This window comes from Passer montanus, unplaced genomic scaffold, assembly GCF_014805655.1.
Source record: "Passer montanus isolate IOZ18808 unplaced genomic scaffold, ASM1480565v1 scaffold44, whole genome shotgun sequence".
Taxonomy (NCBI): domain Eukaryota; kingdom Metazoa; phylum Chordata; class Aves; order Passeriformes; family Passeridae; genus Passer; species Passer montanus.
The window spans coordinates 5863770-5880715 of record NW_024369262.1 but is presented as its reverse complement, the minus strand read 5'-3'; the positions used below and the strand labels follow the sequence as shown (position 1 = coordinate 5880715).

The 16946-nt window shown below is 48.6% G+C and overlaps 1 protein-coding gene across 13 annotated transcripts in view; it reads left to right on the top strand.

Moving 5' to 3' along the window:
- The window catches only part of ACACA (acetyl-CoA carboxylase alpha), a 104621-nt gene that overhangs the window by 74830 nt on the left and 12845 nt on the right, over positions 1 to 16946 (top strand). For all 13 annotated transcript variants that reach the window (XM_039720827.1, XM_039720828.1, XM_039720826.1 and 10 more), the window contains 6 exons: positions 7874 to 8017; positions 8122 to 8242; positions 9830 to 9926; positions 11294 to 11390; positions 12021 to 12156; positions 16603 to 16780. In XM_039720827.1, the coding sequence (XP_039576761.1) occupies positions 7874 to 8017; positions 8122 to 8242; positions 9830 to 9926; positions 11294 to 11390; positions 12021 to 12156; positions 16603 to 16780 (773 nt within the window). The remainder of the gene's footprint in view (positions 1 to 7873; positions 8018 to 8121; positions 8243 to 9829; positions 9927 to 11293; positions 11391 to 12020; positions 12157 to 16602; positions 16781 to 16946) is intronic.

Here is a 16946-nt window from a genome sequence, read left to right as displayed (position 1 = left end):
CCTCTCCGCCAGCAGAACGTGCAGCACAAAACTGTTTCTGCAGCAGTGGAGACAATTGGGCTTTCAGAGAGCAGGCAGGGCTTTCTGGGAAGTTGTTTAATTTTATTTTTTTCCCCGTGAAACGCTGGAATCTTTCTAATTTACAAAGGGAGCAGAGGGGAATGGTGACAAACATTATGTGCAGCCAGAGCTGTTGCTGGTCGTGTTCATTATCATTATGTAAAAGCAGCCTGAGGGTTTAGGTGTAGAGGGAAAGGTCCAGCTGCCCAAGCCAGGAGTGACCTCTAACTCACATGATGAGCTCAAGGTCAGTGTCACTTGGAGCTGCAGCTCCTGCTGGCTTCTGGGCTTGGCTCCTCACGTGCTGCTGGTGGGCACAGGGGCCCATCCTGGGGAGACAGCTGGGTTCAAGCATCCTCCAGCCCGTTCCCTGGCAGGAGCACCCCAGGGCTGTGCAGGGTTTCCCTGCTGGAGCTGTCTTTGTTTGTCCTGGGGCCTGCCATGCCCAGGTGAAGGTGGCAGCGCAGGGCACAGGGGCAGTGTTTCAGCTGGCCCCTTTTGTCTCCCCAGTGCATTTCAGCAGGGGGTGGAGAGGTGGAAATGCCATTTCCCTGCTCCCTCTCGGTGAGCGTGTGCCGCGCCTGTGCCGAGCCCGCTGACCCCCCTGCAAATTGAAATAATGATAATGCGCGTCTCCTGACTGCATCAAAGTATCAGCACATCAAAAGCCAGGAGGCATGAAATGCAAATGATAAAGTGAAAGCAGATGGATTGTGCATGATCGCCTGATGCCCAATGAATTTTAAAAGATGCTGGTTCACATGGGGAGAGGGGCTGAAATAAACACGTTATCCCTGCAATTTTTTCTTTTTTTTCTCTCTCTTTTTTTTTTTGTTCTTGCTGCTCACTCCTGACAATATTTTTTCACACTTCAGCGAGCAGCCACTCCATCTCCCTCCCTCCCTTCCCTCTCTTTCTCTCCCTCTCTCTCTGTCGCTGTCTCTACCTCACACACGTCTCGGGTCATGTCGCCGCAGCTCCGGTGGAAATAATAAGATATAAACCACGAGGTTGTTATTTGCATAGAAATAGCATGGAGCCCCAGGCAGCATGGGAGAAGGACACAGAGATCATTTGTCTAAAATTTTAATGAAAACTTTTGCTGAGGCAGAGATTTTTATTTTTTTTTTTTAAACTTCCCCTGCCTCCCCTTTTTTCTACCCCCAAACCTTCCTCCTCTTCTTCCTCCCTCCCTTCCCTCATCATAACCTGAGCACGGGGTGATTTCAGATGAGATGTGCTGTGCCCTGCACCAACACCTCCATTTCCAGGGGTTTTCTTTTTGATGGAAGTAAGACCAAAGAGCCTGGCATTCCCAATTCCTGCACTGCTTATGTGCTTCAGGCTTCCAGGGCTGTGTTCCATTTCAGCCCTCCCAAGGATGTTCCGGAGTCTGCTGCTGACCTATTTTTAATCAGTTTGCTCCTCCTTGTCTTTTGTGTTTAAGAGAAATCCTGTCTTGGAGACTGTTGTGTTAATGGAAACAAATAGTGGCTTTCAGTCACATTTTCCCTGCAGATAGGTGTTCTAGGCTTTTCCTGGGGGAAGCCAGCTTCAGCTGAGACTTTCAGGAACTGCTCCAAGCAGGATTCCCATCAGTTTGTTATGTAGATGTTCAACCAAGCTCTCAGTTTATTTTGTGATGGTGATGAAGTGCTGCCCCAAAGCTGTCAGAGGTGACAGAATTCTGACCAGCACTGCTTTGTTTCCCTCCTGTTTTGGCTTTATTTTCCCCTAAACTCTCTGGTCTTGGCTTGGCTGAATCATCAGGCCCTGTGCTCCCCATGGTTTGCTCAGAGCACCAAGGGTGAGCTGGACAGATCCCACCTGCCAGGAGTGTGCAGGGAAGATGAGGGGTCAGAAACTAAAATATAAAACATTCAGGGCATAGCTCAGCACTTGGGGCTTCATTTCCCTGCCTGGTCATGGGGTGGCATTTTTGACCAGAATGGGTCAAAAAAAAAAAAAGAAAAAAGTGTTGTTTGGTTGTGTTGGCTTCCTTTGCACGAGGCCAGAAGAGAATATCTTTGTGGTTTTGATTCAGTCCTGAATTGTGCTGCAGAACTTTTTGGATGCTCTGGGATTCACAAAAGAGGATGAGACAATAGGTCAGGGCTGCTCAGGGAGCTGTGCCCATGTGAGAGAGGTCTGGGCAGCTCTCAGGCTCCCTGGAGGAGCTCAGGGAGGAACAGGAGGCTCGCACAACCTGGGGAGTGATTGCCAACAGTAATATTTACCCTTCAATTTCACAATCTGCAAAAATAAATAAAAGCCCTGTGAGCCTGATGCTGTTTGGGGTTTGTACTGTGGAAAGCTTTTTTTTTTTGAGATTCAGGGCAGGGGTAGCTCAGTATCTGCTCAAGATGACTCCAGTCCTGGGATTAGATCAAAGCAATCATGTGAGAGCAATCATGTGAGTTAGAACAGCAAGTGCCAGCCCTGTCATTCAAAGGAGCATTATAATTATTAATGCATGATATGAATCATTCTGTAGTGGCACAGCAGGACTGTTGGAAGATCTGTATGGGTGCAGGGTGTTGGAGAATGCTAAGCAAGGAGGGCTGGGAAGTGTCAGCCAGAAATCAGCACTCACCAGCATCAAGTGTTGGTTCCTTGTGTGGAGGCTGGAGCTGCCCACGGTTATCCCAGCCCTGGAAGCAGGACAGGCTCTGCTCTGCCCTGGGTGCTGAGAACATGGTCCTGACCATCCCTCCTGGGGTGTCCCCAGGGGCACATGGGGGTGGCCAGCCTGGGGTGTTTTCCACAGAAATTCCCTGTGATTGTGGACGTGTGATGGGAACTACAGGAACAGCACTGGAGAACTGCAGCATTTCTCATGACTAAACCTAAGAGAGCAAGGGTGGGCTCGGGGTGGAGGTTGTGTTCCCCAGCTCCCAGAGCTGCCAGGGCCGTGGTGCTGTTGGAGGTGTCCCTGCTGTGGCTCACATGGCCCAGACCCAGCAAAGCCAGGCTCATTCCTTGCTTTCCCTGCCAGTGGGAGGCTCGAGGTGCTGCAGGGCTGTGCCTGGTGGCACTGCTGGTGACACACAGTCCCTGCAAGCAGGATGGATGCCTGGCCTCAGTGCAGATAAACAACCACCACCCTCCATGGCTGCATTTTTGTTTTAATTGCCTTTCTTTAAGTGGTGATATTTGTGTATTGTTCCCATTAGAGACAATTTACGTTCCAGGCATGCCATTATCAGTCCCTTGGTGTTTGCTTAGGGAAGAAAGTCTAATAGATTTCTGTTGACTTTTTTTATTCTCCCTTCTTCTATCATTTTTAATACAGATCTTGCTCAGTTTATCTGTGTGGGTGGGGGCTCTGTGTGTGTTTAATTCTGCTAAACAGGAGTTTACCATATTCTGCCTGTCCAAATCTCTTCCCCAGGGCTGTGTCCCAGCTCCTGGGGATCCTGCAGGGTATGTTCTCACTGGAGCATTAACTCAGCTCCCTAATGTTCCACAGGAGCTGAACTTCTCAAACATAACCCAGAATTACTGGTCCTGACCATCCCTCCTGGGATGTCCTCAGGGGGACCTTGGGGTGACCAGCCTGGGGTGTTTTCCACAGAAATTCCCTGTGATTGTGGACGTGTGATGGGAACTACAGGAACAGCACTGGAGAACTGCAGCATTTCTCATGACTAAACCTAAGCCCACACTGCAGAGTGAGCAGAGTTTCAGTGTCCTGGGGAAGAGGTCCCTGCACTGCAGCCTGTGCCCTGGGGGTCTCTGGGGTCCAGGAGGTGACAGAGGAAATGACCAAGATCTTTATGTTGGAGACAACCATTAATATTGTTTATGGGGTTCATGCCTAGATGAGGGAACCCCTGGCTGAGACAGGTGGGATTTATGGGTGTTGGCACCATGTAGAATAGGGGCTGTAATTTTAGTTTGCAAAGTGTATTGAGTCCTTTTGATTTACCACTGGCTGAGGGAGTGACCTTGAGCAAAACACACGCAGGGAGAGGAGAGAGGGGCACGAGGGTTTTGACAAGACATTTTTCATTTGGAAATGCCACTTCACTGAAACTGGAGCTCTTCAGGAAAAAGTATCAGTTTGGATGAGCTTCTCCTTTGGAATTTTTTGGGTCGAATGAAAAGTTGCTCAGTTTTTATTTCCCAGCTGACTTTTCTTCCCAAATTAATTTTTATTTTTAATATGTGCAGCAAATATTTTAGAGGTCACTTGGAGCCTGTCTGATCTCAAGTTTTGTACTTCAGCTCTCAAGATGGCAAAACTTGATTTTTCTGCTGCAACCCAGAAATTTTCCCAAATCCTCCTCAGTGATCGCAAGGTGGGAAAACCTTCCCAGCAAAATCGCTTGATGCTGCAGACAGACAGACAGACAGACAGGCAGAAGCTGTTGTGTGTGGCAGCTGTGGAGCCCTGCTCCCTGTGTGTCTGTGAGCAGGGCTGGGCTCTCGGGCAGGAGCTGCAGTTCCACGTGCACCTTGCCCTGCTCCCTGCCAGGTGAAGTGCAATTGCTTTTTTTGCCCCTTCCCCCTCTGCTCTCACCAAATGGAAGCAGGGAAAGGCTCCACCAGCAGGACCTGCCTGTGGATTTGCAGTCAGGAGCCATCCCCAATAACCATCAGGCTGTCAGCTCCCTACCTCCCCCAGCTCCCACCTCCCCCATCACTCACCAAAGGGAAAAAAGAGCCGGAGCTGCAGCTTGAAATATATCATGCAATAGTGTATCATGAATTTCTTGTGAATCACATTGGAGAAGCAGGTTTATTTATTTCCGAGACTCTAAATCAATACAAAGTAGGTCTCTTAGTTCTGAAGCTGGGATGGAGTGGGAAAAAATGAGCCCATTGTACTCTTAAAACTTTGGGGAAAGGAGATGACAGCTATATAATTCCATTTACCAGGCACTAGGGGCTTTAATGTGAAGGTGACAGGGAGCTCTTTGTGCATTTAGAGCACCATATCTTCTAAATAAAAGATCTGTAGACTTGATAGTGGAGTATAGCTCTGCCTTTAATAATCTCCAAGCATTAGACCGAGCCAATCTGTTCCCAAGTCAGAAGGGTCCCCCACCGCACGCTCGTAAATTACAAGTGCAGGAACTGCACGGAGCCAGGGATTAGCAATGCAGGAAGGGCAGAGAGGAGCTGTCTGTGCTCCCACTGCCAGGCACAGGGCTGTGCATCCGGCCAGGGCTCTCTTCCCTCGTGCTGCTTTTCCCCCTCTAATGCATGATCCGTGTGGGGGAAGAGCTGGAAATGAGCACTGAGCTCTGTCGAGGCTTGACTGCACATAATAGCAGTCAGGTTTGAAGTTCCTGCATTGTGTTCCTACATTTTTTCTGATGAGACATTCATTCCCATCATTTCTGCCTGTTTATGAAAAATAGGCTATTTATAGGACGTGCATATGCCTCTTCTGCTTCGTGTTTCTGGCAGACAATATAAATTGTGGGATGGGAATTGCAATTATTGAAATTATTTGGATAAAAATCTGGCACTTATATTTGATATGAACACATGATATGCTTGGAATAATAACAGCACTTATGTTACATAATGATTCCCATTCAAGCCCTCCAAGCTGTCATGTTTTCAGCTCTTTCATCCTGGGTGAAACAGATGAGCCAACCCAGCCCTCAGCCAGCCCAGCTTTGCAGGGAAAGTCCCAACTCTCCAGCAGCTCAGGTTCTGAGAGGAGAAAGCAGCTGCTCAGCATGGGCTGGAGTGCTGGAAAATTAATAATATGCACATGATGGGCCTATGAACCTGTTGAGAAACATCCTTTAGAAGCTGTTAGAATCCTGGCTCTGCTTGTGTTTGCCAAAAGATCCTCTGAAATAACAAGAAATGTGCTTTCCTAATGGGTTTTTTGAAGATGGGATGAACTCGGTGTTGGCAACACTGCCCAGTATTTTGGAATGTTTTGGAAGCCTTCTCCAAGGTTACACATGGCAGCACAAGAGGAAATGGCCTCAAGCTCTGCCAGGGGAGGTTCAGGTTGGACACGAGGAAGGATTCCTTCATGGGAAGAGTTTAAGGTCCCTCCCAGCCAGACCATTCTTAGGTTCCATGACCCTCCTGAACCCCCTGAGTGCCCAGTGCCAGTCTGGGCATGGAGCAGCTCGGGCTGTGTGAGGGCTCTGTGGTTCAGAGCAGTGTTCCCTCTCACCTGCTGCCTCTCCTCACCTGTGCACATCCAGCCCATCCAAATCCCAGCTCAAACTCTCCTCAGAGCAGCTTTTTTCTGCAGCTGGGCACCCTGTGCCCTGTCCCTCCTGCCCTGGGATCCCCCAGGCTCTGCTGGAAGGGCTGCAGCACTCGGCAGAAGGAGCTGTGTGTTTATCTCCATCTCCAAAAAGGGATTTAAGGGCGAGAGCAGTGGTATATTAGGCTGTTTCATTGCCTGTCAGCAGTGCTAAACCTGAGCTGTCTGCAGTGTCTCCAGATAAGCAGGAGCAGAGGCCCATTTTGCATGTACACGCGTTTGCATTCGTTCAGAGAGGGGGAGTTCAAATCCTCTTTATTTTTATTTTCCTCTCTGGGAAGCGTTTAGCTAGGCTTGTGCCTGGCATCTGGAGGCCTGGGCTTCTCTTATCCTTGAACCTAAATCTGTGCTGCTGTCTTCTCTACCATGGCTTTGCTTGTTAGAGGAGGAGGAGGAAGGTGATTGAGCTCAGAAGGGAGACCCAGGGACACCGCTGTGCTAAAACACTGAATTCTGTATTTGGGGTTAGGTTTGTAACATCTGTGCCTCTGTATATAAACCTTGACTGGCATCTGCCAGCTCCTCTGTCCCCAGAACGAGCTGTGCTGGGTGTTTGGGGGAGGCCAGGCTGGTGGTGTGTGTTTGAGGGGGTTTTTAAGATCCAAATGAAGCAGGTGTGTAATGTCCTCTGTCTGTTAGAAAGACTCAACCCATAAAAATAACAAACGGCGTGTATTTGCTGGAATGTCAAAGTTATGAGTTTATTTTGTAATGATGTGCTCCTGCCTTCATGAGGTAAACTGGCCGTGGCAGAGGTGTTATTAGTAATATGGAGTCAGTGGAGCAGAAAGCCAAGTGACCGAGAGATCAGTGTATCAGTCAGGGAGAGGGCAAATGGGAAGAGACAGCAGGAGAATGAGAAAAGAGCTGTGCTGCCCAGGCTCAGATTGGAGATGGAGCTGTGCAAGAGAATGAGGAGCCCCAGCCTGCTTCTGGCCAGCCTCTCCAAGGAGATGCTGGCCCTTTGTCTGTTTTTTTTCCTCTCAGTTATACATTTAAATACATCCACTCACAGTTTTCTCAGAGATGTTTGGGATTAGTGAGCAGAGCTGGGCTCGGCACTTGAGAGTTTGGGTTTACTGCTGCTTGGGGAGGGTGAATGGGAAAACTGCCTCAGTTTCCCCACTGGTATCATTCCCCTTGGGGATCATAGAGTCCAGAATGGTTTGGGCTGGGAGGAACCTCAAAGATCCAATTCCACCCCCTGCCATGGGCAGGGACACTTCTGTTATCCCAGATTGCTCCAAGCCCAGTCCAACCTGGCCTTTGGACACTGCCAGGGATCCACAGCTGCTCTGGGCACCCTGTGCCAGGGCCTCCCCACCCTCCCAGGAAACAATTCCTTCCCAATGTCCCACCCACCCCTGCCCTCTGTTCACTAGGGATCACTGTTCAGCAGCTCTTACCTGCACACAGGCCTTGGGAGGCTCTGCTGGGAGAGGTTTGCTCCACCCTTTCCATTTCCAGGTGATCTGAGGTGCTGCAGGGGTGGGTTTGTGTGTTCCTCCTTGGCCAGCACCTCCTGCTCACATCCCAGCACTGATGGCTCTCCTGTTTTTCTTCCCCCAGGTGCTTGGACGGGAAGTTTACACCTCCAACAACCAGCTGGGAGGGATCCAGATCATGCACAACAACGGGGTGACACATGACACTGTGTGTGATGACTTTGAAGGAGTCTACACCATTCTGCAGTGGCTTTCCTACATGCCAAAGGTGATTCCTGGGCCTGCCAGGTCCGAGGGGCCACTGTTTGCTGTGTGTGCAGGGTTGTGGGAATGGGGCTCTCACTTCCTTCTGTGTTCTCCTTTTTCCCTTAGAACATCCACAGCCCTGTGCCCATCCTGAAAGCCAAGGATCCCATAGACAGAACCATTGACTTTGTTCCCACCAAGACCCCCTACGACCCTCGCTGGATGCTGGCTGGACGCCCCAACCCAAGTATGGCCAGGACATGCAGCAACTCTTCTTGTTTCAAGGCTGTTTGCCAGATGCCTGCCACCCAAATATATTTCAGACTCTGTAAAATAGTTCTGAGCAATATGGCTGGAATATATAAATATTTACATATAATACTATTAATCAATGATATTATTTATAAACAATATCTAAAAGTAGCATGTAAATCCCGAGTGCTCAAGGACGCCATACTTTTATAGATGATCTATGAATAGTTACTTTTATGGATTTTTTTTATGATTTAGGGGAAAGTCCATCCACAGAGGGTCTATGTTAAAGGAATCACAGTATTCCTGTGGATCTTGGGGAGTTGTGTTGGCACCACTGGGGTTGTGCAGCCTTGTGTAGGTACAAGCTGCAAACTGGGTGACCATTACTCCTGCTGTTATTAATGAGTCTGGGGGGCTAAAATGAGATTTGTGATAAACTAAGTTTTCTGGTTTTGGATAATATTTTTTCATCATCTCTCAAGCAATTCATCCAGCTGTCCGGGCGCCGCAAACGCCGGCTTCCAAATCGAGTGACTTCAGATTTTAATTTAGTGGAAGCGTTAAGGAAAGCAGATGATTCCCTGTGATAAGTTAAAGCAGATATCTCCTAGGTGAAAAGTTAAAGCCATTTATTAGAGGAGATATTGCTGTGATATTCTTCAAACTGACGCCCGACACGAGGCCAGAATCTAAACGATCAGCTTCGGGCTCGCGATAAAGAGATAATTCTGAAATGGATGGTCACATTTTACAGTGGGGCCACAGAGGCAAGGAATGTAGAACACAGTAATTACAAGTTTGGGCTTGATAAAACACTCTCCATCCTGTTTAAGTCAGCAGAGGTTAGCGTGCTTGGATCTCCACTTTTTAATTGGTTTTGGGCTTGGGTTTGCAGAAGCAGAGGTGCTTGTTCAGAGGGAAGAGTTCCTCGGGAGCTCTGTGCCAGGGGTGAAGCTGGGAAGGATTTGGGGTTTTGGGGGGATTTTTGTGGGTTATTTTTATGCAGAGCTTCCCAAAACTCCAGTGCACAGCAGCTGCCCCACAGAATTGTGATTTCTGTAAGTGACTCTGAAATACCATTGAAATTTTCATATTTAGTTCCTGGGTTTCTGCAGCATTCCTTCTTTCAAAGAAAGATTAGGCAGAATCAAGAGAAGAATATGAGATAAGTTTTAAAATAGAAATAGATGTGTAGAAAACCATCTTTAATGACTTTACTGCCTTTTGACAAATGTTTGTAGTCTTGAAAAAAGCAGAGTTATTTATTTAAAAGCATGGGAAGTCCCTCTGCTCTCCGAACCCCATCGTTTAACAATAAATGATGCTTTTGCTGATAAATTGCTGTCTTTATGCAGACTAGGAAATGAAATAAGACATGATGGCTGAAGGCAGACAAATGCTCAGCTGTCTAATGTTCCCTTGTATTGTCATCTATTTAAAATTAAATAAATAAAAAGACAGTGCCATGTTCTCCAGCTGGCATTTTAAAGCAACTTTGATTTGTTGCTTTGATATTCTGTTTTCTTTCTTCCCTCTCTCCTTCCTCCTTTGATTTTTCCCCTTTTTCCCTTCCCTTTAGATCAGAAAGGGCAGTGGCTGAGTGGCTTCTTCGACCATGGCTCGTTCATGGAGATCATGCAGCCCTGGGCACAGACAGTGGTGGTGGGGAGAGCAAGGTAAGTTCTGAGGTGTGTTTTAGATAACTGTAGAAATCAAGTTTGGGTTATGCTTTGCATTTCTCTAGAACACAACATTCCTGTGATTGTTTCTTTCTCTCCCTATGTGTCTATATATATACATATATCTATTTAATAGAAGGAGTTGAAAAGAAAAGGATGAGATGACCTTTAAGGTCCCTTCCAACCCATTCCATGGCTCTATAATTCTATAATTTAAAGGCTTCCAGGCTAAGCACTGTGCCAGGGGTGGAAATCAATGATTTGGCAAAGCCAGAAGCTCTCTGTCCATGCTCAGCTTCACTTGCAGCTCCTTTCTTCTGACAAATTCTGAGTGGCTTTGGACTCTCACACAGCAGGGATATATAACACAAATGAAACAGACTCCTTTCAAAAGCAGTGGCACTTTGAAAAAAACAAATATGAATGTATTCTTCTGGGATTGTTACTGTAAGTGCTGCCAAAACTCATCTCTTGTATGTATGTTTGGAATATGTGTGCTGTTGGCTGTAAATTGTCTTTTATTATTCTATGGCAACTTGTCCAGGGACACACTATAAAACAAGATGTAGCATCTTCATGTGCTAGGCTGATAAAATTTATATGAAGTATTATGGAAAACAGAAGTTGTTTTGAGCTGTTTTCAAGTTCAATAAATAACTGTAATACTTGGATAAAGATGTTCTTTATTAGGTCACATGGGCCCTAATACAGAAGTTATAAGTTACCGATTTAAGACGGCTTCTGCAATTATGGGGTTCCAGCAGACTCTCCATCACAGGCACTGGGAATATTTCAGCCCCTCAGTGCACATGGGCCCTGTTCGTGTGTCATCAGCTTGGGCTGCCTGGGGAGGGACAGGGGCTCTGCTGGGACTGTCCTGGCAGCGTGGCTTCCATGGCTTTTGTGTGCAGCAGGGCCTGCGTGCCCTGGGGGCAGAGCTGGGCATCCCCCCTGGTGCCTGCCCTGCTGCCCATCCCTCTGTCCCTGCCCCCCTGGCTGTCACCCTGCAGCAGCACATCTGGAGAAGGCACAGGAAATGTTTAAAGTCCTTCCCAACCCCTTCTGGGATTCTCTGATTTTTCATGGTCGAGACCACCAGTACCAAAATCTGGGTGATGGCAGGTGAAGGGTGGTGGATGCACAGATCTACCATTCAAAATCTGGGTTTGGTTTATTCTCTTTGATTTCTAGAGAGGAATGTGCTCATTTTTGGAATAGATTTTGCTTTGAGAGCTGTGACCTCTGTGGCACTCTCCAGCCTCAACTCTGCAAGAGGCCCCAAGGCTGCTCCTGTTCTTTGTCCATGCTGGCTGTTTGGATGTGTACAGCAGGAGCAGGAATTTCACTGTCTCACCTGTTTGCAGGCTGGGAGGAATACCTGTAGGAGTGGTTGCCGTGGAAACGAGGACGGTGGAGCTCAGCATTCCTGCTGATCCTGCAAACCTGGACTCGGAGGCCAAGGTGGGTGGGCTGTGTGCTCCTGTCTGTCCCTTCTGCCCCCTGCCAGAGCCCTGTCCAGGAGGGGTTCCCTCCTTTCCCCACGTGTGGTACCCTGTGCAGCTGTTCCTGGAGAGCTGGCACTGCTGGGTGACCATTCCTCCAGGAAACCTCTGGGAATTCCCAGACTCCCTGCAGTCCTGCTTCCCTCAGGAGTCAGGGGAGGGGCAGGGATCAGGGCCCAGGAGATGGGACAAGCAAAAATCCCTTTCCTGCTCTCTTGCTGTGACTGGGGTGCTCCATGACCTCCCTGCTCTGACATTTTGCTGTTCCCCTGCCTGATTTCACAGCCCTGGCCCTGCTTCATCTCCCCAGGGCTTTCCATGTCCTTTTCTTTCTCTTCTCCTTCCCCTCCTTACAGCAGTGCCAGGCTGTCCATACTCTCTTTCCTTAGCTGAATTAATGGGAATGCTGCTGTTGAAATTGGTGGCAAAAGGATTGTCCCAATTTTCCCATGGCCAAGCAGATGCCACACATTTCACCTGCCATGTTCCTCATTGTTTATCCCACATACAGCTCCTGATGGTTTTTCTGTGTTTTAACTCTTACAATAACATGCTTCAAGGACTGACAGTGGATTTTTCTTCCCACCAGATAATCCAGCAGGCTGGGCAGGTGTGGTTCCCTGACTCTGCCTTCAAAACAGCCGAGGCAATCAAGGACTTCAACAGGGAAGGGCTGCCCCTGATGGTCTTTGCCAACTGGAGAGGCTTCTCTGGGGGAATGAAAGGTAAGCAGCACTTTGGAGCTGTCCTGGGGGTGGTTTTGGCTCTGTCTTGGCTGCTCAGGGCACCACAGAGTGCTGCTTGAAATGTTGTGAAGTGCCAGGGATGTGAGATGGAGACTGTAAAATTTGAAGTGAAAGATTAGATCAGGGCCTCTCACCTGTGTGAGGGAGGCTGCAGGAGCACTGGAGGTCTCAGGGTGGCACAGGCTGCTGGGCTCTGCTGGCTCCTCAGCTGGGCACAAGGCAGAGCCTTTGAGTTTGCAGATGCAAAGGTGAGACGTGGCAAAAGAGGGCAAAATTCTTCCCTCCATTGCCTTTGAGGGTGGATTCTGTGTGCTGCTACTGCACCCCCTACATGAGTTGCTTTCCCAGCCCCACAACGCACTGGGAAGTTGTTGATGTAATTTTCCCTTATTTATTTACCTTTGTTCAGTCCTTAAATACTGTTTTACCTTAAAATGTCAGGTCTGGCCTTGCTGGGTTCCTCAGAAACTGAGTTTGAGCTTTGGAGTTGGGTGGAACAGGCAGCACGAGGATGTTAATATTTATATTGCATATCCCAAGTTATTCCAGGCAGCTGGCAGCAGGAGGAGGGAAGGACAGAGCCATTGCAGTTTGCTCCTTGCATTTTCCAGCCTCCTGCCTGCTGCTGGTGTCTCCTGACACTCTCGGGGTCCCTTGGGGAGTTGTTTGCAGTTTTGGTTTCAGTGCTGGCTGGGGATTATGCAGGGAGGGAAAATAAACAATTATGCCACCCCTCAGTGCACACAAACACACTGCCAGGAGCCGACTGCACTGTGGGTAAAATGACTCCAAAATTGTGTGTAATGAGTAGGAAAAGATTAGAGACAGCTCTTGCTATGCTGAAAATTGACATTAGTGAAGGGGGAGGAAGAGGGAAAAAAAATAGGGAAAAAATTAAACCCCCTCTTTCCTAGTCAGCCTGGGAGGTCTAATTCCTGCTGCAAAATAAATAAATAACGCCCTAAATAAAGGCAGCTCGTGGTGGTGGTGCCTTCCCCAACGAGCTCCCTCCGTGGCCAGAAGGCTCCTGAGCATAATGCAGAATTAAATGATGAAAACCTGGCTGGAATATTGCGATGGAGGAGCCATTTGGCAGGGCTGGAGTTGGGTGACCCACGGCGGGGAGACGCCAGGCGTGAAATTCCCTGGAAATTAGCACCGGGGTCCTGGGCTCAGCAAGGGGGGGTTGATCACATGCAAATCCCCCCACATGGAGCCCTGCTCGCCCGTGGGGGCTCGGGTTTTACTGCTCAGTTCTGCCCGGGACAGATCACAAAGAGCAATCCCATAAATATAAAATGATCCAGTGAGTGAAGAGGCCGGGCTGGAGCTGGGGTGGTTTCAGTGGTTGGATTGAGTGACTTGATGCTGGGCTGGGTGATTTGGTGCTGGGCTGGGTGATTTGGTGCTGGGCTGGGTGATTTGGTGCTGGGCTGGGTGATTTGGTGCTGGGCTGGGTGATTTGGTGCTGGGCTGGGTGATTTGGTGCTGGGCTGGGTGATTTGGTGCTGGGTTATAGGGTGGTTTGATGGGATGGCTTGGCCTGTGCTGTCTTCAGGTCCCCTCTGCTGTTCCAGGCTGGCTGGTGGGATCTGCTCCAGCTCCAGAGGGGCAGGGAGGGCTCTGAGTGCCAGGATTTACCCCCACAGGGAGTGGGCACAGCTGTGTGTCCCTGTGGGGTGGGCTCAGGGCAGCAGAGAAGGGGACAGAGCTCTGTGGGCACTGCCCACCCTCGTGCAGACCCAGCTCTGCTCTCCTGGGACATCCTGCAGCATCCCCGCCCTGCTCGTGGAGCCCCAGGCTGGTTTGGGGTGGGAGGGACCTGAAGGTCACCTCATTCCAGCCCCCTGCCAGGGACAGGGACACCTCTCACTAGGCCAGGCTGAGGTTGAGATGAATACAGGGATTTTGTCCTGGAGCACCGTGGGCACCCTTGGCAGTGGCAGTCAGGGAGCAGGATGCTCCTCTGCAGAGCTTACAGCCACATCTGGGGGCACCACGGGGGTCTCCAGCCCCAGGAGAAGAGCACCAGCCTTGGTGGAGAGCTGGGTGTGCAAAGGCAGCCAGCCTGGGCTCTATTAATGACAAATATTGGGGTTCAGTCAGTTCTTGCTCAGGGTGCCAAGGCTGCTGGGACATTCCCAGAGGGAGCAGAGCTGTGCAGGGGAGGTTCTCACTCCTGCAAGGCTGATCCCAAAGGATCCTCAGGCACAGAAACACTCCCTGACCACCTGGGAAATAAAATCCTTTCCTTTATTTCCTGCAAGGAAATAAATTCCTTTCTTTTCCCACCTGGGAAACCTGGAGCTCTGAGAAAAGCATCAAGTTCCCCCAATTTCTCTGCCTCTCCTCCCTCTGCCCTGTTCAAACAATTAGTGCTGCTCTTCTCTGCACTTCACCTGAGTAAAATACACACCCGTGGCAGGAGTGAAAAATGTATTGCTAATTACACAATTATTTTATTATGTAGCACTAGTAAAAAATGTCTAGTAAAGAATTAATTCAGTTAAAATAATTTGAATCAAGCAATTATTTTCTTAACACTAGAATTAGCTGAAAGTACTTCAAGTGGTTTATTACTAGCACTACATAATAAAATAATTGTATAATTAGTAATAAATTTGTCACCCCTTTTGAGTCTTTTTCTTTGCTCAGGACAAAGGGAAAGGTTGGAGTTTTGTTTGGTTCTCACTCCTCACTGTCGCTGCTGGGATTTATGTTTATTCCCAATTACAGGGAATAAATTGTTCTTCCTTTTGTCAGCATTTGATACCTATTAAATAACATGAAATTCCTTTTTCTGGGTGTTTGGGCAATGACCTTGGAAATGAAATGGAGGGGTATTATCAGTGCCTGTGGTACTAATATATATATATATTTATATATATTAGTATATATAAATATGCTAATATATATTAGTTTATATTTCTTTGTGTGTATATATATGCAAAGAGTGTTTCCCAAAGAGTTAATTGCTTAATTATGTTCATGTTAATGTTTAACACTAAAATGAGGGTTAATGACAAAGGAGCCTTGGCTGGGGTCTCTCTCTTCCCCAGAAATGAGGCTTTTCTTGAGGGACAGAAGGATTTTAGATGAATAAAAGTGTCTCAGTGTTCCCAGGCTGTTCCTGTTGCAGCAGGTGTGAGGAACATAAATGCAGATCTTTCCTTTTCTCTGCACTGGTGTTTTAATGGCCCAAAGAAATGAGGCAAACTGGGAGGGTCCAAGCAAAAACCCCAAGGGATGGAGGGGTTGGAAAGGTGAGGGATGGATACCTGCAGTGCCTGAGGACAAACCCCACTGGAAATGCTGCTGCTCTTTGTGGCAGCTGAAGGAGAGCAGACGTTGTGTAGGGTGGTACAGGGGGTGCTGACATGGAATTAATGGGAGGGAGGGGAGGTTTGGCTGAGTTCTGAGGGAAATCTCATCCTGTGGAAATGGCCCTAAAGAAGCAGATTGATTGTTTGGGGTTTCTAAGTGGGAGCTTTCAAAAGCACTGTGGAAGAAATGGTCCTGTGTGAACAAAGAGGTGGGCTAGATGAGCCTAATAACTATTTTTCATTTCTTGTGTTTTGATTTAATACTTGTAGATATAATTATATGTAACAAAATATATATATTCAAGAGTGCCCCTTTCCATTACAAACTGCATCCATTAGAAACTATATCATCTCATAGAAATTCTTCTGCCTTCCCTTTTTCTCTTTTATTTAAATCACCTTTGGGGCTGATATTTTCAATGTACTGTCTTTACACAGTGGAGTTGTTCTTATTAATTTTGAGCAAAGTGCCTTAAACAAATTTTAATGGAGGAAGAGCAGAGTGCTGTTCCCCATCCCTCTCCACACACATTTTTATGAAGATCTGGAAAAGCTCTGCTGCCCTTAGGTGCATTTTATTCACATTACACGAGTTGTGGGAGAGGTCTGGGGTGATGAGTCTGAAATTGGGCAGTGCAGACACAGCCAGGCTGATTTCCCAGACTGGGAATGTTTGTGGGCTGGGAATGGGGGATGGACCATCCCCAGGGCACCTGCTGTGAGCAGTGATGAGCAGTGGCTCCAGGCTGTGTGTCCCTGTCCCAGCTGTGCCTGACCATCCCTGTGTCCACCTCAGCCATTCCTGACCATCCCTGTGTCCATCCCAGCCACCCTGACCATCTCTGTCCATCCCCAGCCATTCCTGACCATCTCTGTGTCCATCCCCACCCACGCTGACCATCCCTGTGTCCTGTCCAGCCATGTTGACCATCCCTGTGTCCATCCCCACCTGTGCTGACCATCTCTGTGTCCATCCCAGTCATTCCTGACCATCCCTGTGTCCATCCCCAGCCACCCTGACCATCCCTGTGTCCATTCCCAGCCACCCTGACCATCCCTGTGGCCCCCCCACCCACGCTGACCATCTCTGTGTCCTGCCCAGACATGTATGACCAGGTGCTGAAGTTCGGGGCCTACATCGTGGACGGCCTGCGCGAGTACCGGCAGCCCGTGCTCATCTACATCCCGCCGCAGGGCGAGCTGCGCGGCGGCTCCTGGGTGGTCATCGACCCCACCATCAACCCCCGGCACATGGAGATGTACGCTGACAGGGACAGCAGGTACAGACCCCCTGGGCTGGACATGTGGGGCCTCGTCTGTGCGTTCGGCCTGGAGAAAGCGGAATTAAAAATCCTCCCTTTGCTCTGTCTCCCTCCTGTTAGGTTCTGTTTTGTCAGGTCAGGGTTTTATGAGCCTTCAAAAGGGAACCTAATACACCTAAGGATA